General features: G+C 35.2%; 1 protein-coding gene across 1 annotated transcript in view; it reads left to right on the top strand.

The window, feature by feature from the left end:
- LOC116503536 (serine/threonine-protein phosphatase PP2A-1 catalytic subunit-like) overlaps nt 1–23,465 on the top strand; it is a 68,622-nt gene that overhangs the window by 10,442 nt on the left and 34,715 nt on the right. The window contains 6 exon segments of the mRNA XM_032210000.1: nt 5,105–5,193; nt 7,165–7,318; nt 8,910–9,238; nt 9,743–9,836; nt 12,351–12,513; nt 15,503–15,600. Of these exon segments, the coding sequence (XP_032065891.1) occupies nt 5,105–5,193; nt 7,165–7,318; nt 8,910–9,238; nt 9,743–9,836; nt 12,351–12,513; nt 15,503–15,600 (927 nt within the window).

The following is a 23,465-nucleotide window of genomic DNA, read 5'->3' as shown; positions in this document are numbered from 1 at the left end:
TCACATCTTGTTTGCTTATATGAGGAAAGAAACCTTTGTTAAAGAAGTAGAGGCTATCTGCAAATCTATTTTCAGTCATTTGAAAATTTAAGGGTAACATCTTAATTCTGTTTAATCAAAATTGTAGCTAAAAGGTTTCCCTGAAATATTATAAGCTGATTTTCTTGTGCTTATAGAAATTTCAGTATGCATATTATTTCTATATCTTTCTTGAATAAATTGTTTGAAGTGGAACCCATTTACTCTTATCAGCAAATTGTGCTGGCCTAAAATTTGCCTTCCTTTCCCCCCCCCCCCCCCCCCCCCCCCCCCCCCCGCAAACCACTAAGCTTCCTTCATTTCACTCCCTAGGGAAAAAAAGGGAGATATGGTAGATCCTCTTGATCTTGAAATACAGAAATAAATAAATTTGTGTCAATTCTGCTTATCATAGTTTGTTTTTTGTCTTAACCATATTACAACTTAGTGATTCTTTGACTTTATATTGGTTATGCTTAAAATAAGAGGAAAGACCTGCTATTATATTTGGGCCATGCAAGTCCCAGGCAGGTATATTAAGTGGTTATGCAATGTAACAATGCAGCTGTGACTAATCTGACAAGTTACATCAGCTTTCTTTCACATGTCTCCTCTCTGTTTTGGTAACCATTACTCAGATCACAGACGTAATAGTATTGGCTTTTGTTGTCTTGTCACTAATTCTGTTGTATCCTCATTCCAAATAAGATTGGGAGTTGCTATGGTTTAACTGCCTGAACTCTTTGTGAAAGGCCCTATTGAAATGAGGAAACCTGATTTAATCTATTACATAATGACATATTTCCTGAAGGCTGATTGATGGCCTCTTTATAATTTTTCATCCATAATATAGATTTTCTCAAAATTTTCTGTTATATTTCTGAAATCTACATTTTACAAATATTGTTTAAGACAGTGGCTGCTTATCAGATCTTAAATCTAAAGAATTGTACACATAGTAACAAAGAGTCAGTTACATCATTAATGGCAATAGCAGTGGCAGGCACATTTGTAATAATACTGTACAGCTATCATTTATTGTTGAACAAAAGTCTGAAGTATTTGATTCAGCATAAAGTAATGAGGCCAATAACTCCTTTAGCACTGATAGACTTCATTTCAGTGAAATGAAGGGTTATCATTCATTCATTCAGTGAAAGGTCACCAAAGCTGCAAGCAGCAGAATGATGGTATTGACAAATTTAAAATGTGTTAGCCAAACATGGAAATTTGCTTCAGTTTCTACTTTATGCAATGCTGGTACATATGAAATTTCACCGATAATACAGAAAGTGCTAGATTGTAATTCTGGGATGTCTCTATGTTAACTTTCATATTCCATAGTATCATCATGTCAGCTACCCACAGAGTTCTAAGGGACTCTGAACAATTTAGTCATCTCAAGCAATGCTTGCTCCTTGACCGGTATAAAGCAATTTCTGGATTGATAACACTGCTTCTGAGAAATGTTTTTACATTCTCCCTACGATTCTGGCAGAGAAAAATTCTAGGAATAATATTACAGTTCTTAACTTACTTTGGATGGGGGAGTATGAAGCTTACAATCAACTCTGTTTTTCTTTTAAATTATATAGCTAGAGCAAGAGGGCAAATTAAGTATTTTCCTATTGCTCACTTTATGAAATGCCTGACCTTTTTGATGGCGAAAAGCCACCCTCACCCCACCTCCAGCAAAGCCCCTTTGCACCAATAGGACCATATAAACACAGCAAAGCAATTCTGCATACATCTGAAGGCTCTTGGGCTGCTTCCAATCCAACAGTTTCTAGTTTTCAGCCAGTATCCCCAGCCTGACACCCTTCCAATATGCTGGAATACAATTAGCCTGGCTAGGTTGCAGAAGACTTTTCTGCAACATCTTTGTCTTGGCCAAATTCAAAACTAAAGAACTTTTCCTTCCCCAGATTTACTAAAGTTCTTAAGTTCATTTTTTTCCTAGTGAATTATTACACACACACTCAGAGGCGGGTGGGAGACAACTAGCTATTAGCTCTTATTGAGGATCAATTCTGTTTGCAAACAGCTTTTGGAAAAATGATTGTGAGGCAGCTCTTGCAAATGTTCACTGCTGTTAAATTTAAATATGTTTACATTAATTTATTAAGATCAGCAACTTTGTAACCAGAGGATTATGTGACATCTAATAGAATATAAGCTTTAACACTCCTGGCAAACAAGGGCTGTACTCTTCAGGAATAATACCCTTATTTATTTTTAAAAGGGCAGAAGAGCTTTCTTTGCTAACTGGGGATTATAGGAGTTCAATTCAAGATATTGAATGAGCCGCAGGTTGTGGAAGTTATGCATTTTCTTCATTTTCATCTTGACTGGCTAGTTCTGCCTATTCAAAGACAGGACCTGATAATATGAATAGATTTTCTTTTTCTGGGAATGAAGGGAACCATGCTGGTCTCAGCATTTTAGAAAATCCAGTGATATCAGGTTCACAGTGGCAGAACTAGTGCCTTGAGTGGGGGGAAAGTGCTATTAGGAATGAGAATGAGACTAGTTTTTTCACAGTCTGCCTTAACATAGGAGACGCGGGCCCCCCCCCCCAATTTTGTGGTGGTGATGGAAATCATTCAGAGCGACTAAGGGCATAAATGGCCAATTATAATTGGGAATGTAGTTGGGAAAAGAAAGATCAAGTGCTGTAGTCCTCCTAATTAAAACTGGCTGTGCGTATAAACAAATTGCAAATGTGTTTCCTAATTATAAATTCAGCATAACATCCAGTTTGCCCCTTTGTTTTAGATTCCTTCTTGCACATTTCTTACTGTTTCTAGGTTTGCAATAAATAATGCTCTGGAATAAAAATTAGGTAGGCTTCCCCCAGCATTGCACTCTTTGGGTGTTTTGGACTACATTCATAATCCTTGGATAGCGTTACCCTGGATATGGATGGTGACATCCACATCTAGGGCCTCTAGCTGAGAAAGGCAGAATTGCTAAGTTATCATCAATAGCCCAGATGAGAGGTTATCATTCTTTTTGATGTTTGAATTTATCCCTGGCGCTATCAGAAAATTTGATTCACTTTTTGAATCAGCTAATGCGCTAAGAAGGAGAAAAACAGCATTTCTTCAGAAAAAAGTTAAGAATTGTTTGAAAATTAAGAATGTTAGCTGAGGCTTTTATGAGAACATCCATCCTTGCCCTACTCAACCCTTTGATATACCATGGTATCCTGATAGATCAGCTCAGAGGATTGAGGGCAGGTGACACTGTGTTGTACTGGTTCATCTCCTTTCTCCAGAATTAATTCCTGTTAGTGGTGATGAGGGGAGGGGGATCTTGCCCTTGGAAGCTACTATATGGGGTGACACAGGGATTGGTGCTCTCTCTTCTCCTATTCAACATCTACATGAAGCCGCTGGGAGAGCTCATTCATTGCCATTGGGTGGGTATCATCAATACACTGATGATATATCTTTGCCTCTGGTGAATTAAGCAATACCATAGACATCTTATCTTGGTATCTAGAGGCTGTGAATATCTGGATGGGGAACAAAAGTAGCTGAATCTTTACAAGACTGAGTGACTGGGTTTTGGGGCCTGTTGGCTGTAAAGCTATACCATCTTTGACGCACTGCCCCAAACAGACTTCTGTACAACTTGGAGGTCCTCCTGGACTCATGATTCCTGCTCAAAGAATAGATGGAAGTCATGGCTAGAAGGACCATTGCACATCTTTGTTTTACACCTATTCCTAGATCAGGGGCTCTGCTTGTTGTCACGTATGCTTTGGTCATCTCCTGACTGGACTTATCTAATGCATTCTACACGGGGTTCTCCTTGAAGAGTATCTGAAAGCTTTAGTTGGTGCAAAATGGCGAAGCAGGGTAGTTATGTGTGCCTTTAGAACATCATTTCCCTGAGCTGCATTGATTACCAGTCTGCTTCCGGATCCAATTCAAGGTGCTGTTTTCTACTTTTAAAATCTTTCAGCCTGGTTATTTGAGGGACAGCCTCTCTTCAATTATATCTGATAATTCAATCAGATCCTCCAAGAGAGGCATGCTATACAGGGGGTCCTCTACTTACAGCAGTTCATTTAGTGACCGTTCAAAGTTACTTATGACCATTGTTCACACTTAGGATGTTTGCAGCATCCCAATGATCATGTGAGCAAAATTTGGATGCTTAGTTCATATTTATGTTGATTGCTGTCCCCCAAGGTCATGTGATCCCCTTTTATGACCTTCTGACAAGCAAAGTCAATGGGGAAGCCAGATTCACTTAACAACTGGGTTGTTAACTGTAGTGATTCACTTAACAACAGAGGCATGAAAAGTGATATAATGCGGCAAAACCCACCTAACAAATGTCTTACTTAACAACAGGAAGTTTGGGTTCAATTGTGGTCGTATGTCGAAGACTATCTGTATAGGTCTTGTATGTTAGGGAACTATACTTGACAGGTCTCAGGTGGTGAGCCTTCTCTGCCATGGCGCCTACATTATGGACTCTGACATGAGGCTGATTCCATCCCTGTTGATTTTCAGGAAGTCCTTAAAACCTGGTATCAGGTCTGGGGCTCTAGGGGCCTTGTGAGGTACTGAGATGGTTCTATTCTTGTTAACATCTGCTGTCCTTTCTTTACTTTTGTAATTTTAGGATTTTTAAAAAATAATTCAGTTGTTAAAAAAATATGCTGAACTGTTTCATAGATGAAAAGTTTATTTCCTTTAGGTAAGATGGCAGGATTCTAGACAATAAATTATCAGCAATTTGCATTTTTTATGCTATAAAATAGGCCTGTGTTCCTAAAATGCTCTTAGAAATCCTTTCAAAGATCACAAGAAGGATAGCTGTTTTCTGTTTCAAGCAAGAGAGAATTTGTCTTAAAAGAATTGAGACTTATTCATATCAGTGTACTAATATATGAATTTTTGTAGAGAAAAATTGAGCAAGATTTTTCTGGCAATAAAGAGATACTCATTATTGAAACTAAAGGACAATTACATTTACATTTTTAAACAATAGAAAAAATATAATACAAACTTTATTACACAACATTCTTCTGTAGTATATTATTTCTAACATAATAATTTTTATTTACTAGGCTTGTTTACAAATGGATCCTGCAGACAGGATATCATCTGCTGATTTGCTACAGCATGAATATTTCACCAGAGATGGTTTTGTTGAAAAGTAAGCTATTTGGATATAACATTCAGCATTTAATCAAAGAGCTTTTTGAGATGGTTGGCTTTTTTTGTATGACAGATGTAAAATTGCTGTTAATTTATTGATTGGAGAGGGTCAAATCTCCACCACAATACTGCTTGTGTTGCTGAGACGCTATATTTTTCTCATGCGTAATATCTGATTTCTTGGAAACCTTATTTTCTTCACATGTTCTAGATACAAAACAGAGCAATTTGAAATGCAATTACTGTGGGATTGCTGTAATTCAATGTCCCAGTACTCTGTAGATCAGAACATCCCTCCCTAACTAGTACTCTCCAGATTTCTAGGTGTTTACTACTTTTAAAAATTTCTATCTGGTGTGGCTTTGCCTGGGTATTCTGGCTTTTTCAGCTGAAAGAAATCTGGGGGGGCAAAAGGGTATTTGAAAGGTGGGCCAGAGGCAGTAATGTGAATGATGGTAACTGAGGAATTCCAGAACAATGTGAACATGAGGGTATTTAATAGTTTTTTTCTCCCAAAACTTCCTAATTAGCCAAGTTTCTAGGAATTAGCCTGGGAAAAAGAGGTAGAGAATTATCTTATTGTTCTTGTTTTATCTCATGTTCTTGCTTCCGGGATGTACTTAATTGACAGGGTTCAGAGCTCAAATCTGAAAATTATATCCTCAGACAGGGAAACCTTTTCTACAGAGAGTGATTTGCACTTAGAATCTAATACGAGGAAAAGGAAGATATTAATGCCCATTGGAGGAATTAGTCCTATGAAAAAGGAAGAAAAACCTTACTTTTTGAACCCAGATCTCAGGGCCCAGGTTACTGGTTTTGGAGAGCTGTGTTTTTGCATATCTGCTATTGAACAAATTGGGCTCAAGAATGAAAAAAAGTGAACACAAGTGCTGAAAAAAACCTCTCTGAGTCTTACAGACATCTTGGAAGGATGAAAACATAATCTATACAAGAGAATGTCCCATCACGAGACAGGTGGTTGGTTTTTTTCTAAGAAAGTATATTGTTAGAAGCTTGATTCATTTTCTGAGAAGAAAAAGGGATCAATGAATAAGATGTTCTCAGTTTCAACCAATGGCTTACCATTTAAACACAATATGGATGAAAGAAAAGCAGTATCTTTTCAATAGAAAGGCTATAAACAATGGAAGAAGGTTTTACTGCCTTTGTCCAAAAGATGGGTTATGTATCTATATTAGAAAGTTTACTAGCCTTGTCTAGCTTGTCACCCCAAAAAGCATATATTGTGATGGTTTCAAATACAATTTTAGTAATTAGCTTGAATGAATGGAATGTATAGAAGGAAAGCTTGAATCACAAGCCAGTGTGAAAATCTTTTTTTTTATTTTGCAGACCCTTATAGTTTGGAATGTATCCATGGATGACATAATAATCTTAGGTATTAGATGAAAAAACTGAATGAATAATGAATTTGTTGCAAATCTGTCTAGGAACTTGTTCTGTTTTTCAAACTTCAAAATGGTTTTGCTAAAGGGACAAGAAAGAATCCTGATTTTTAAACACAACACATAAAACAGTGCATAATTTGTCAAGATTGAAAGAGAATTGGAAAGAGAACATATATTTTGTACTGAGAAGTAAATATTTAACATGGAAAGAGAGCACACCAGCAAATCCTTTAAGTCTTTTCCAGCGAGATCAAATCTATGATATAGAGAACATGTGTTGTCATTTGTATGCTTTGTACAGTATATTTGCTTTGTATAGAGTGTAGATATATGGCAGTAACTGAAGCTGGATACTGAAATTTATGTGAACTGTCTATTGCATTAATTTCTCTATGAATTATGCTTACTTTATTGCATATACAATAGTTTCGTCTCTAGAAAGAAGTAGGTGGTTGGGAAAGTAGGAAGAACCAAATTGTTGTAGGGAATCAAGCAACTGGAGAAGATTATATTTGAAATTGTCAGTGTAATTTAAATAATGTCGTTTTTCATATCAGATTCCTACCAGAATTGAAAAGCAAATTACTACAAGAAGCAAAGCTGAATTATCTTTCAAAATTCAGAGACAATAACAAAGAGATGGAACAAATCAAAGATGAAAAGAGAATAGTTCATATTAACATGTCTCAGAATGGTCCTGTAACTGTAAAGGTAAGAATGATTTATGATTATTCTTTTAAAATGTTTGATCTATGACACAACATATAACATATACAAATTATCTGTTAAATATCTACAGATATACTGTACCATTATATTGCTTTATGTATGGTTTATTTAATCATATTTTATAGTTATATTAAATTAATTTCCATACAAATTAATTTATTCTTCTCTTAATACAGTGATTTAGTCTTATCTCAACAAGTCAGGTCTATTGGCAATTACAACTCCCAAAATTGTGGGAATTTTTGCTCAAAAAAGCTCATGAATATCAAGTTAAACAAGGCTTAATTAAGAATTTTGATTAAAGAATTGTGAATTTAAGACCCATCACAAGACTCTCACTGATAACTCACACCTGACTTATCACAATAGCCATTACAAGATTCCTCATTTGACACACCCACAACTTACCCATCACAAGACTTATTGACCATACGAAGCCCTTATAAACAGAAGAATATCAACACTGACATTCCCTAAACTCTGCTGAAGATGTTACCTAGCTTCGTAATGAAATATTTGGAAACCAACCCACAAGCTCGGAGAACGAATCTTCACCCTCGTTTATTTAAGAAACCATCCAACTCCCACACAGAGGGACTCTGAGTGGTGTACAAATAAAATATCAAAGCCATTGGTTAAAACATGTATTAAAATAGATAATAAACATTTGGTGTAGTGGCTATGGCATCAGGCTAGAAATTGGGAGACATAAAATTGGAAGTCTATATTGGTAATAATAAGATATCCTAAAAATACAATGTGATAGAATGTGATACCAAATTATTGGCATTAGGTTCATTCTAGATAATTGATTTACACTAGAATTGGTTTTATAATAGGCTGCTTAATTAGGCTGTAAGGCAAACAATTTAACGTTAATAAGAAAATCTCAGGTCTAGTTTTTCTAATATTACTGAACTGAGAGCTCTAAACTGCTTTTTTTTCAATTACATTAATTGTAAAATAAAATGCCTTTATAACTGAAGAAATATTTCCAATATTGTTTTCGGTGTAGCGAGCTCCAGAGGAATAGCTGGCATGTTTTTTGCAGCAAAACCAACAAAGAGTTTTGCAACTCCCAAAAACATATAAGTTTGTTACAATCACCTGATGAAATGGATTTGTGCGACAGTATTTTGATGTAACAAATGTATTAGCTTTAAAGTGTTAAAAGATTGTTTAATGCAGTATCCCTGTAAAGAAAATATTCTCAATTATTTTAGTAAGAGAATTCCACAGTTAATACTCCCAGCATATTATCCAGAGAATCAGGTTCATGGATTCTACTGGCAAGATGACATTTCATCTATCAAAGTTAGTGTTCCATAGTTGTTGAGTTAGTATTCTGGATTAGAAGATTATGTAAAATTTACACAGGTTTATCTATTGAAACTATGAGTAAATAAAGCAGGGCCTTCCTTATGTTGTTATCTACCAAAATAACTACTTTTAAATTCATGTTCCGAAATGATTTGAACAGTTTCATTTTTCAATGAATTTCATAAACATGTTTCACATTGTATAGTATGAGTAGATGTATTTGCACAAAGTTTGAATGTATTACCTGTTTTAGGAAATGGAAAAAGACAGAAAGTCAAAGGAGATGAAGATCAAAGGTATTAAAGTGAAAGGGGGAAAATCTGAAATTTCAGAGCTTAAAAGAAATGAACAAGAAGATGCTGTTTCACAGTGGGTGACTTTGTCTCAGAATGCTCTAAACTTACCTTATGAGAACAAACCCACAATTGGTGATGGTACCAGCTTGATAACAGTTGGCATTGATGCTGGTGGGATGAAGGATGAAGCTCCACAGACACCCTGTACAACAATGCCACGGATACATCCAAACTGTGGAAATCTTACTGCGAATTTCAGTTCACATTTCCTGTGTCCTAATTCAAGGTATCGATTGGAAAACTGAATGCTGGCCATGTATAGGGGAGAGTTGGATGGAGGATAGGAAAGGGTATTAATTTTTATTCATTTTATAGGGTTTATAGGCTTCCTCAATCACAACCAACCTGAAGCAATGTTTTATTTCCTCTCCATAACTTGGATTAATACTATACTATACAACATGTAATTATAATATTGCATTCATAAACATCACAAAATTAGATCCTGGGAATAAGAGTAACTTCCATTCCCACCAACCAACAATTTCTATTAATAGAAGGAAAACATCTCAGTCAACCCTCAGGCCTCATTCAAAGCTTTAAAGAGTAGGATTTTTTTAATTCATAGATTTAAATATGTTTTTGACTCCTTATTTAAAAATCATCTTTTCAGGATAAATGTTTTAAAATGATATATGAAACATGTTTTTTAATTTCATTTTGGAGGAAAACATTACACTCTCAAGTGCTCAATTATTGTCCAAGAATAAATGTATTCTTTCTTTATCAGACTTCCAGAAAAAGCAAAGAAACGGCGAAGTCCTTGGCCATCAGTAGGACAAATAGGTTCAAACAGTCGTCAAGAAGATGGAGTTCTGACTCAAGTAATGATAAAAAAAATATTTTGTAAAATACTATAGTTCATGCACTAAAACAATTATAAATCAAATTATTTTCCAATTAATTTTAAGCTATACTAGATTTGACAAACTATTTTTTTTTGTTTAAACATGGTTTATAGCCCAGCTACAGGTAAAGCAGGAAGGAGGTTCATCTACCTTAGGTATGAAAAACCAGCTGAGTGACTTTAGGCCAGTCACTCTCTCTTAGCTGAACTTACCTCACAGGGCTGTTGTCATGGGAAAAATAGGAGCAGGAAGGAGTATTAGTTATGTTCACTACCTTTATAAGGTAATAAAGGTGGGATTTAAAAAAAAACAAATCAGGATACGTCCTATTTGGAGGCTTATGTATCTTAAAATCAGTATTCCTATTTGATGGTCTCATATTTGAATACATTAAAAAATACCTCCTATGCCCTTTTAAATCAGTGAGGAAATAATGCCACTTCTGATTTCAGCTAGACTCAAGCAAATTTGTCAATATTATACTTGCTGACTTTTGTAGTGTTTTGATTTGCTGTATAGGTAATCACATTTAGCAATTGCCTCTTACTATGACCACTTGCAGTTACAATGGTGATAAAAAAAGGAACTTTGCAGCCAATGTCTGCATATATGACCTTCGCATTGTTTCTCAGTCACATTTGCTATTATAGTCAACTAGTACAATATTGGATTGTCTACACCTGACTTGTTTCTTTTGTTTTTATTTTGTTGTCCCCAGCAGGGCGGAGAGATTATTATTTAAGCAAGCTATCTCTTCTTGAGATGCTTTTCTCCACAATGCAGTATCTCTCCAGAAGGTGCTAACCTCAAGTTAACAAACTCAGCTCTGTGACTTTCATTAGTTGATTGGAACTGTCCAATGGGCTTGCACTGCTGCCGGACAATAACCAGACCCTAACTAATTTCACATTGAAGATTCTTTTGCCTCTAGGAAGCTGGCAGCCATGAGCTTGATAGGAAAAGTGCTAGCACCTTCCTTTAGATGTGTATTCCCCATTGTATGCTAACCTACTCTCTTGTAATCCATTCCTATCCAATTAATGCAAATAGTTCTTAGTTCTTTTCTTGCTAATTATCCAAGTGTGGGGAGGGAAGAAGGAAAAATGGGCCATAAGATTTTTCCTTTTACCCAGCTTCCTTGTAAATTGAATTCTGGAAATTTTCCTCATTGTTTGGATTCACCTAGCTGTTTTGAGTCATATTTTCTGCCACTAAAAGAAAGCTGAAATCAAATGATGAGCACTGTTGAGGTCACATGATTTTTCACCTAGGGACTGCTTTGCTTAACATCTGAGTTATTGGTTTCAGTTGAGGTTGCTAAATGAAGTCCATCTTTGTTCATCCCAGGGATGTAATCAACTTACTTTTGCTACTGGTTTGCAAATGTGTGTGTGCACCTCTATGCATGCGCAGTACCTTCTGCGCATGCACAGAGTGTCAAAAATCAGACATGATGATGTCCGAGCGGGTAGACGGAGCCTCCCGCAGCCACTGCTACCGTTTGCCTGAACCTGATAGAACCAACTAAATAGCACCACTGGTTCATCCCCAGTGTTAAAACATCCAATAGGTTCTGTTGTTCTAGTATAGCCTGGAGTTTATTCCAATTCAATTATATTCCATTGTAAAATGTTTGCATTTTTTCAGGCTTCTAAAAATGAGTAAACAACTTAATGTTAAATGGACAGGTTGATGTCTACATTTTCCTGGCCTCTGGACCATAGCTTGTTCCTATGATCTGAATTGGAAAATAAATAACTGTCACTGACTATCTCTTTGGCTTTTTTTGGTGGTTTTGGTTACAGAAAAGGCCTATTTGAATGTGATAGCTGAAAGTAGCAAAATTTTTAAAGAGTGACTATTGAATTCTGATTCATAGCCTTTGGTGTGCCAGTTAAATAATTATTTTAGAGAAATATGCTTGGAAACACATTTCAAAAATTACCTTGGCTTTCCCATTTTTTTTCAAAGGAAGTTGCTGCTTCTTATTTTTTAGCAGGTAAAATAAACAAATCTTAGTAGAAAATGTAAACCAAGCAAGTACTGTATTGTTGGATTTTTCAGAGACATAATGCTGAATGCTGTCAGTTACTAAAGCACCAAATACATTGATTTAGTTTGCCCAATATTTTTTAAAGAACTTCTACTTCCTATTGATATAAGCTTTCTCTAAATAAAGGAAAGATTTTTAGTATGTTACAGGAAAGGCAGAAATGAATAAAAATAATTTAAAAAATTAAATCTTAATGAATTCTCAAAGATGTCTTCCAAGAATAGTTATCTTGCATGACTAGGGTCAATTTCTTATATATCTGATGAGTTAATTTTTTAAAATTCTTTTTTATTTTCTTAAAATGAGGTTTGTGCACGGCATCTGGTGGTGTTGTATGTACAATTGTTCCCTGAAGTGTTGTGTTGCTGATTTGATATAAATTATATTATAATCATGGTATAGATGTTTCCTTGGATGCATAATTATTCCATGTTTAGAACCAAATGGAGAAAGTATCCCTGTATGAAAGAGCTGCTCAAATTGATCAAATGGTGAACATAAACAGGAAGAAACGCAACATTTCAAGATGTGAGAAAAGAGAAATTCACTTGCCAGAACTAAATACAACAGGGCAACAGAAAGAATTGAAAGCAATGGAAAGTATGTTTGTTATATTCTACAGGTCTTTGTGAATATCTTTGTGTATATAATTATGGGCCTTACACCTGAAATGTGTATCTGTAATTATGGACTTTAAATATGAAGTAGCATTACATCAGATTTAAAGAAATAGTTCCCCAAAAATTCATTGACAGTAAACAGTCTTTTTGTTTAGTACACAACTGGAGTAGCATCTTTTCTTTGTAAAGGGATGCTTGAATACAAACTAAATCCAAAAATTATTGGAAATGGGAAAAAATCCAGCTATTACTGGAGTACAGTTACGTATGGCTGACTTTAAGTCACAGCCAGCAAGCATATTTGCCCACAATTCAAATGGAGCTTTAGTGTTTATATTTAGCCTTCATATTTCCCCATTAGAAACATTACTTGTGGTCCTCGACTTACAATCATTTGTTTAGTGACCATTTGAATTTACAACAATACTTGAAAAAGCAACTTACGATTGTTTTTCACACTTAACGACTACTACAGCATCCCCATGGACATGTGATCAAAATTCAAACGTTTGGCAACTGGCTCATATTTATGATGGTTGCAGTGTCCCAAGGTCATGTGATCATCTTTTGTGATCTGACAAGCAGTCAATGAGGAAGCCAGATTTACTTAGAGAGCCGAGGTGGCGCAGTGGTTAAATGCAGCACTGCAGGCTACTTCAGCTGACTGCAGTTCTGCAATTCGGCTGTTCAAATCTCACCGGCTCAGGGTTGACTCAGCCTTCCATCCTTCCGAGGTGGGTAAAATGAGGACCTGGATTGTTGTTGGGGGCAATATGCTGACTCTGTAAACCGCTTAGAGAGGGCTGGAAGCCCTATGAAGCGGTATATAAGTCTAACTGCTATTGCTATTGCTATTAACAAGCATGTTATTAACGTAATAACTGCAGGGATTCATTTAACAACTGTTGCAAAAAAGGTTGTAAAATGGGGCAAAACATAACAATTGCCTTGTTTAGCCATAGAAATTTGGGGTTTGGTTGTATACAGGACTACATGTATTGTGCAAATGCTACCGTTTGCACTTATTTTTGTTTGATTTTTTAAAAGATCAAATTAAACAGCCCCTCTATCCTATGCTGCTTTCTCCAGTAAAAATGTAGTTCCATTATAATATTTTAAATATAAATAAAATACTAAAAGGTAAAGTCCTGAATAATTTGGCCACAAGATGACCAAGAATGTGTATTAGTTTATTTTCTTTGAACTGGAGAAATTCCATAACCAACTGAGAAAGTGCTTTGGAACCCCCTCATTTTCTAAAAAGGCTTGCAATACAAGTGGTATGGGAAGAGAAGTATTACTTTTTTATTGGTGAACTATCTTTTGTATAATGCAATGCAAGATAGCAAATATACACTGACATTTTGCTAGCCATGCCACTGCCCCATTAGAGCATATTTGAAACGGAATCTGGCAATAGAAGGCAAATCATACTTCTGCGTTCATTGAGGCCATATATGTCTATAAGCAGTAGATAACCAAACAAGCACCCAAATAAATAGAAAACAGTATTTATGTGTGTGTATAAGTATGTAATGTCACACATGGTCATTACATAAGGATATGATATCTGTTGCTGCATTCAACTTCAGACCTATTCTGAAGAGACTAGTGGCATGAAAGTAAAAAGTATGTATTCATAGTCTCAAATGACATTCCCCAGAGTTCATTTCACTAATAAATATTGGTTTATTAATAGTGGTTTATAATAGTGGTTTATTATCTATGATTTCTGTTTTCAGTTGCTTTTTAAAAAACTTCCTTGGGCCATTTTTTAAATGCTAAGCAGCCTAAACATTTTTTAAATGCTAAGAGTTTCAAATTTGGACCAGAGGCAGTGATTAATGTTGCTTTTCTGACAGGTATTATGCTCCTGCAAGTGGGTCCTTTCATTTATTTTTCATCATATAGGCTGAGGTCCCCAGATATATATATATTGAAAGCTGAATTAAAATATGAACGCTTTGATAAACAAATACTTTTTCCTTTTGCAGTGGTTTCCTTTTGCAATCTTCAATGGTTTTGTTAGCTATTGAGTTGTAGTTTTTGGAATATTTCTTCAAAACAGAAAATGTGCCATGGGTATAGAATAGAATTCTTTATTGGCCAAGTGTGATTAGACACACAAGGAATTTGTCTTTGGTACATATACTCTCAGTGTACATAAAACGAAAAAATACATTCATCAAGAATCATAAGATACAACACTTAGTGATAGTCATAGGTTACTAAATAAGCAATCAAATCATACTAGGAAACAAATAAAACAATATAAATAGTAAAGATACAAGCAACAAGGTTATATTCATAAGTGGGAGGAGATAGGTAATAGGAAGGATGAGAAGAATAAATAGTAATATAGTCTTAATAAATAGTTTGACAGTGTTATGGGAATTAGTTGTTTAGCAGAGTGAAGGCATTCGGGGAAAAACTGTTTTTCTGTCTAGTTGTTCTGGTATGCAGTGCCCTATAGCATCATTTTGAGGCTAGAAGTTGAAACAATTCCAGGATGTGAGGGGTCTGTAGATACTTTCACAGCCCTCTTTTTGACTTGTGCAGTATATAGGTCCTCAATGGAAGCCAGGTTGGTAGCAATTGTTTTTTCTGCAGTTCTAATTATCCATTGAAGTCTGTGTCTGTCTGTCTTGTTTGGTCACAGAGCCAAACCAGACAGACATAATATTATGAAGATATACAAAAAAAGGTGAAATATTGGGAAAATGAGGAAGGAAGAGGGAAAAAGAAGGGTAGTGTTAAGAGGGAAAAAGAAAAAAAAAACATTGGCTTCCGACTCTTTTTAGCACAATAGAATAAGATAATGTTATTACAACTTTTTACTTTTATATAGTATGTACTAGCCATTTCTAAAACAACAAATGGATCTAAACCCATAGTTCTAAAAAAAAGGAAAGATAAAAAAAGAAAAGAAAATGTGCAGTTTTAGAAATAGTTATTTTTTCTTGTAAAAGTTAAACAGGTAAGAGTGCTGAAAAGGGAGTCTAAGAAACCTGAAATATCCAAAATACCATCTTTACAAAATTCGGATCAGAATCGTGAAAAACAAGAAGTAAGTTAAATTTCTCTGCTGTAATTTTCTAGCCATATAACAATGTGGTTAGTCTTGATTTGGTATTGGTATTTTATTATTTGATTTAAATTTTCTTGTCCTTTATATAAGCAATAATGATAATAACTCAACTAAAAATTAAAAGTCCAGGGATAAATACAATCCCTTTGGATGATTGTCCATGGAAGGATAGGATAAAATGGGAAGGTGTGTGATATCCATTTCAAATGACCCAGATATGTTTGATTAAAATGTTGTGACATAAATTTACTGCTGGGGATATTTACATTGATGGTGGGCTGCTAGGCAGGTTGCAATAATTATAGGTCAGAATCAGAGGTGGGATTAATTTACCTTCCCTACTGGTTTGCAAATGTGAGCACATGCATGTGCAGTGCTCACTCATTACGTCGGGGCGGGTGAGCAGAGCCTCCTGCAACTGTCACTATCGGTTCGCCCAAACTGGAGAGAACTGGCTGAGTACTACCTCTGGTCGGAATGGTATATGAATGATCCTGTGGGTGCCAAAGCCCTTCATTCCCTTGAAAGGGACTTGCATTGGGTTGCTTGGTTGCATACCTGAAGCTGACAAAAGAAAATTCTCCTGATTCCTTTCTGGGATTTTAATAAAACAAAACTGTTGCCCAAGTTACTTTTGAGGTAGCAAAAGCCTGGAAATTCCAGAAAATCTTGCTCTTTCACTCCCATGTTCCCAGACCTACTTTGAACTCCTTTGCTGAGTTATTGTTTGAATGGGGTTATGAGTAACATTTGCATTCTTTTGTTAAAAACTGCTGCAAAAGTCTTTTGGAAATGTTATTGCAATGTAAAACATTGGGGTGTTTGAGAAGAAGATTGGTGTGCACTGCTCAGAGTTGCTTTTATAAAATTGGATTAATAAAGAAATAAGATAATTCTAATAAAACTCTTTTGTCAACTAATTTTATTTTTCAATGTAATATTTAGAGCACGAGAAATTCTGGAAATATGCAAAATGAATGAAAAAAGCCACGTTTTACCATGTAACAGCATGCATCTTGGGAAGATATAGAATGTTGGCGTAAGACATTTGCTTTTCAATTAACTTTTTATTAAAAACTGCCATGGATAACTCTGCAGAACATGTGTAGATCCTCTAATAAAGTATTTTGAAATGCAATAGTCACCAAACTATTCATTTTGTATGGAATTATATAGTATATTTAAAGAAACTAAGTATATATACACAGTGCTCATACTAAGATACTAGGGGAGCATCTTAGCATTCAGCTCCACATAAGCACACATAGAATAATCAAAATTATACTAAAGTGCCTTTACTCCACCAGCCCTCACTCACATTGCTAGCAATGTACAGTTCTATGAAAAAGTATTCATCCATTTTTAGATTTTTATGAAGTTTGCATATCTTTGCCAATGAACAGAACACAATAATAGAATAACTGAGTTGGAAGGGATCTCAGAGGTCTTCTAGTCCAACCCCCTGCTTAGGCAGGAAACCCTACACCATTATGGAATGTTATCTGCTACAAATGTTTTTAATTTTGATGTTATTTTTTCTCTTAGAAATAATTATTTAATAGCAATTAATAGCAAATGTATGCAAAAATTTTAACAACCCAAAAGGGGATTAATACTTTTTAGCTTTTCACTCCTCAGGTCCATGCCAAAAAAGATACTGCTAAATGTGGCTACTGCTAACAAAGCACATCAGAAAATTGTATAAGATAATATGCAAAGATTCTAACTTGTGGAATAATTGTAGCTTGTCTCAACCACAAAAGATAACTTTGGGCAAGGAGAAAACTAACAGAAACCATCCACAAACACAAACCTTTGGGGCCTAGGGCAACTCTTATCATAAAACGTCTAATGGTCCAGCCTTTAGCCACCTTCCCATCTTTGGTTGTTCACTGGCTACCAATATAAAATGCTTCCAGCTTATCTTGTGACTTAATTTGTATTTGAAGTACTAATGTCTGAATCCCTGGCTCCTGTATTTCTGGACATATAATTTCTGCTACTTATTATGATTAAAAAGTAGTGAATTTGTGAGTGAACCTAATTCATTGTGAAATGATATGCCCAATGATAAAAATAGATATCACTGCCAAAATATTATACAGTCATGTAACATACATTTTATAGATAGTACTGTGCAAAAGTCTTAGCCACCACCTGCTTTGTTGTTCTAGCAAGATTTTAATGACCATAATTATTTTTTGGGTCTTGAATACCACATCTTGAATATCCAGTTTGTTTTTTCCCCTTGAGAGTAGCCTTGCTGATGCAACAGTATGATTTTATCTCTGTCAAATTAGGATTCCATTCCATTTAGGTTTATGGGGGCCAGGTGTCTGCTTTGCTCAGCTATAAAGGAAGGTCACACTATATACTTGTCACTTTGGCCTATGGAAGCTCTTTTTTCTGCTTTTTCCTGTTTTGGATTCTGCACACAAAATACCTGTAATTTCTGGTTATATTCTAATAAGGAGACAGAGACATAATTATATATGGTCATTATACCATTGCTGCAACAACAAATCTAAAGAGAGCCTAAGACATTTGCACAGTTCTGTACATAATTTGACATAAGCAAAATTTGACATAAATTCAAACATTCAATTTGACATACCGTATTTTTTGGAGTATAAGACACACCAGAGTATAAGATGCACCAAGATTTTGAAGAGGCAAATTAAAAAAAGTTTTTGCACTCTGCAGACCTCCTGAAAACAGCCCATTTTTCATGAAAATAGCCCCGTTATTTTGTCAAAGAAGTGGCATCCATAGCCTTTAGGAGGCTTATAGAGTGCTCCTGGAGGCGGGGGTGGGGGGCAAAAACGAGCAATAAAAGGCCCATTTTTTTTGCTCATTTTTGCCCTCCCCAGCTCCCAGGAGCACTCTATAAGCCTCCTAAAGGCTATGGATGCCAAAGGGGGGCAGGGTTTCGGGAGGCCAAAAATGTTGCATTCAGTGAATAAGACACACCCAGATTTTCACCCTCTTTTTTGAGGGAAAAAGGTACATCTTATACTCCGAAAAATACAGTAATCAGAATTGTGCAATCTGTTCAATGGAGTGTTATTGCTCTAATGACTATTATGTGGAGAAGTCCATTGTGTCAAAGCAGTGGGAAAAACAGCATGAGCTAGAATCTCTTTTGATTAAAATCAGCCAATATATTAGAAATTACAAAGCACATTCTATTTCAAATTGATAGTATTTTTTATTATTCATTTGGTTGGTACATTTTTAAATGCTCTGTTAAACTGTTTTTTATTTTATTTTTCAGGTCAGAGAAACTTACTGTAAATGCAACACAAACTGAATGAATGCAGTTTTTTCTTTATGATTTTCCATTGATTATGTTTTTCACCATTCAGCTCCAAGTACTTGATAAAGGAAATAAACAGGAAATAACTTTTTCTCATACAGTGAATATATATGCTGCAGGATTTTTTTCCAAAATAAATATATACAGTAATTCTCATTTAGCTAATTAAAAATATTTCAATGTGTCTTATACATGTCATTGACAATAAGCTGAATTTCTGTGGTTGTTTATTTGCAGAGGGTTTATTTACAACCTGAATCAAGCATCATTTTTATAGAAACAAACACGCTATCACTTGTAAAAATAAAATATAACAAAAAGAAAACCTGTAAGTGTATTGGCTGCTAAAGAATTCTTTCCCTTCCTCCACAAAGGTAATCTCCCACTCACACTCAAATATACAAACACACACTCTCAAATACACACCCAGAAACACATATTTTCTAAAGCAGCTAATCAGAATACCACAGCAATATGTGCCTGAATTTTATTTTCTATTCTTATTGCTGTTTTAATGATTACAAGTAATGTAGAAAAATTACTATTGCAATTCAATGTCACACATTCAATGTCATTAGTTGCTTTCTGTGATTTTGTTAAATTCTACAAAATTCTGTTAAATTCTATAAAATAGTAACAATTTTCACAGTACTGAGTTTTTTGACATTAATTACAAATGCTATTTCTCATTTTCAACTATAAAAATATTACGGGATACAAGCCTAAATGTAGGCAGTTGCCCCTTTCCATGTCATTGATGGTTTGGCTATTAGCAGTTATTGTCAGTCTTTCAGGGTAGATGATGTCAGGAAATAGATTCCATACGACATAGTCCTGTGAGAAGCGAAATGTCTTCAAAAGAAAAAAACAAGAGAATCCAGTTGCCTCCTGAAAAAGCACCTTTTGGACAAGCCTGACCTGGATGACTGAGAATCTCTACAGATTTATGTATTAGGACATAGTAAAAATCATCTGGTCCTTAGCAGTTTTTATAAGTAGGTATTCAATCTCAGATGAACAACAATGCATGACACCATGTATTTTATTTTACAAAAAGGAAGCCAAAATGAAGAAGCCTTGTGGAAAACTAAGTACATTGGTACTTCTTCCATAGGTATGAAGAGGCTAGGTAGTAGCCAAGTCTTCTAATCAAGAGCCCTTGATCAATTGATCAGTAAGTACGACTAACTCTATAAAAGCCAAAGTTTTAGGAGTTTGCTGGTCTCCAGCACTGAGGTATGTGTGTTAACACAATGCCAAAGAGTACAGACATTAGCAATGATCTTAGAGAAGCAATTGTTGCTGCCCAACAATCTGGGAAGGGTTATAAAGCCATTTCCAAACAATTTAAAGTCCATCATTCTACAGTGAGGAACATCATAAGTGGAAAACATTCAAGGCAGTTGCCAATCTTCTCAGGAGTAGACGTCTCAAGAAATTTTCCCCAAGGTCAGATCATGTAATGCTCAGAAAACTGCAAAAAAATAAAATCCAAGTGTTAATCTCAGCATGTTAAATGTTGAAGTTCATGACAGTACAATTAGAAAAAAAGCTGAACAAGTGTGTCTTGTTTGGAAGGGTTAGCAGGAGAAAGCCTCTTCTCTTAAAAAAAAAAAAACCAACATAGCGGCATGGCTTAGGTTTGCAAAGTTGCATCTGAACCAATCACAAAATTCTGGAACATTTTTTTTTTGATAGATGAAATCAAAATGGAGATGTTTGGTCATAATGCACAGTGCTAAGTTTGGCGAAACCCAACAATATATCAGCACAAACAACTCATACCAACTGCCAAGTGTGGTGGAAGGGTGATGATTTACGCTTATTTTGCAATTACATCACCTGAGAACCTTGCAGACATTGACTCAACCATGAACAATTTTGTATTGCAAAATATTCTAAAGTCAAATGTGAGGTCATTTATCCGACAGCTAAAACTTGACTGATACTGGGCCATGCAACAGGACAATGATCCCAAGCACATCAGCAAATTTACAACAGAATGACTGAAAAAGAAAAGAATCAAGGCATTGTAATGGCCCAAAGTTCAGACCCAACCTGACTGAAATGCAGGACCTCAAGAGAGCTGGGCATAAACAAATGCCCACAAACCTGAAACAATATTGCAACGAATGGGCCAAAATTCCTCCACAACGATGTGACAGAAGATTCATAAAGTCATACAGAAAACGATTACTTCAAGTTATTGCTGCTAAAGATGGTTCTACAAGCTATGAAATCATAAGGTGTACTTAGTTTTTCACATACCACTTCTCCATTTTGGCTTTCTTTTTGTAAAATAAATGATGACATAGTGCAATATGTCATGTGTTATTGTTCAGCTGAGGTTGTATTTACCTACTTTTAAGAACTGCTGAGGACCAGATTATTTTTACTATGTCCTGATACATAAAACCACAGAATTCAAAGAGTGTACTCCCCCCCCCACATGACTAGATGTCACCTAACACCAAACAAGTGGTTGATGAAATGGATCAGACTGCACTCTTTGTTATGGCTTGTTGCCTTCTTAAAATACAATAATAATTGTGTGGCAAAACAAATTATAGTTAGGCACATTTTTGAGAATGTGCCTAACTAGTTGAATTTCTCCTTTGTTATGTAGCTATGTAAGATCCAAAGCAGAAATCTCTATTGGAAAAAAATGGCAACTATATTTTAAAAGAAAACCTTGAATATATATGATTCTAATCACAACTCCCAAAAAAACCTACAGTATAGCAATTAATTATATTACTGACCAAACTACCTTTGTATATTTCTTAATTATCTGCACTTATATATTCATAGCTGAAGTCCCAATCAAGCTTTATGCCTTCTTGTATGTCCACGGGAGAGCTGAACATTAAAATCTGTTCTCAACTTCTATGCCGTCCTCAAGGCATGGTGCTTAAACAACACAAACTTTCAAAGCACAATAAGTTCTCACTAGTGAATGTAATAGCTTGTATTAAACTGTGGTAACCACAAAAATAGCTCATGCAGCACTCATGCGTGCTTCAGGTTATAGTAACTGACACGCTTTTTCTTTTGTAATACTTGCACAATTCATTCTGTTCTACCTTTTACTGCCCTAATTTTGCCTTTTGTTCCTTGTGTTGTTTTACCATAGCTGTAGTTCTTCTGAATTTGTATTTTTTAAAATCCCAAGCCCCTAAATCTTTTTTTTAAATAATCATGATGATTTGGTGGATTTCTCTACATCTGGTTTTGATACCCAGAAGTCTTATGTGCATCATTATTATTATCATCATTAACTTGAACCAAACCATTGCATGCTGAAACTTCTTCACTGAAGATTATGGATTCAAATCTAATCAACTACTTTGCGATGCTGGTTCTCATATTTACTTGATAATGAATCCTAAATAGAAATGGATTCTACATAGTAAATAATTATTGGGGGGATGGTGCTTCTGAATATTTAGTAAGTATTTTAATATAATATTTATTGTCATTGTACTTAAATGCAAAATTGGTTTTAACCTCACTGGTGCAAAATTATAACAGAAAGAAAAAGGAAAAAACTAGTGTGTGCATGGAGTGATTGTGGTTGTATTTAAAAGTCTCACAGTCCAAGGATAGAAACTATCTTTAAACCTATTTGTTCGGCTGGCTATACTTTGATGTCTTCTGCCTGATGGTAGAAGTGCAAAGAGACACTGACCAGGGTGTGAATATGAATTGAATATAAGATTTAATTTCAATTGTAGTTGATTACCTGAGAATCAACTTTGTGATTACTTTGTGAAGCCAGTACTGAACTGCATACTATCCTAAATTTCCAATCTCTGGATTTGTTGCCCAAGGAAAATATACACAAAAAAGTTAATATGTTCTTTTTGTCTCATTAATAACTGAAGGGTAGACATAGAATAGATTGCATAGAGGAGACTGCATCTGACCTCTTGAGCAGGAATAAGTGCTGCCATTCAGGAGAGTCACTTATATTTATATTCTCTTCCCACATATGACTAAATGCTCCTAAAATAATTCTAAATAGCATTACAGCCACTTGATTATCAGATCACAAGATGTTTCTTTCCACGATTTTATTGCTTGTCATTACTGGAGAGAGAAGTATTAGGTTTCTCTCTCATTGTAGCTACTCCATGAAGCTAACCATTAGATCTTACCAACATCACTTGTTAAAGCTATTTTGCAGAGAAAGCTAGGCCTTTTAAATGGTTATTCAGACTAGGAAAATTGGATATATTTGGGCATTTTACAATTTGAATAAAAATACAATATTAGAAGCATGTCATTGGAATTTAGTGTTAATGAAGTAAAAGAATAACTTGTTTATCTACTGTACTTATAACAAGCCCCACTCAAGCCATCGTTAAATCATATTTCATTTTGGATGCACATATCTGTTGCCTGTTTGTTCTCTGAACAATGTAATACAAACTTCCCTGGTGCCTTTGGTGTTAAAAATAGGTGATGATGCAGTTAGGATAATTATGGTGGGTCTGAATATAGTTTGCATTCTTACATAACAAACTGT

This window comes from Thamnophis elegans, chromosome 2 (assembly GCF_009769535.1).
Source record: "Thamnophis elegans isolate rThaEle1 chromosome 2, rThaEle1.pri, whole genome shotgun sequence".
Taxonomy (NCBI): Eukaryota; Metazoa; Chordata; class Lepidosauria; order Squamata; family Colubridae; genus Thamnophis; species Thamnophis elegans.
This window is presented reverse-complemented; position numbering and strand designations above follow the sequence as displayed.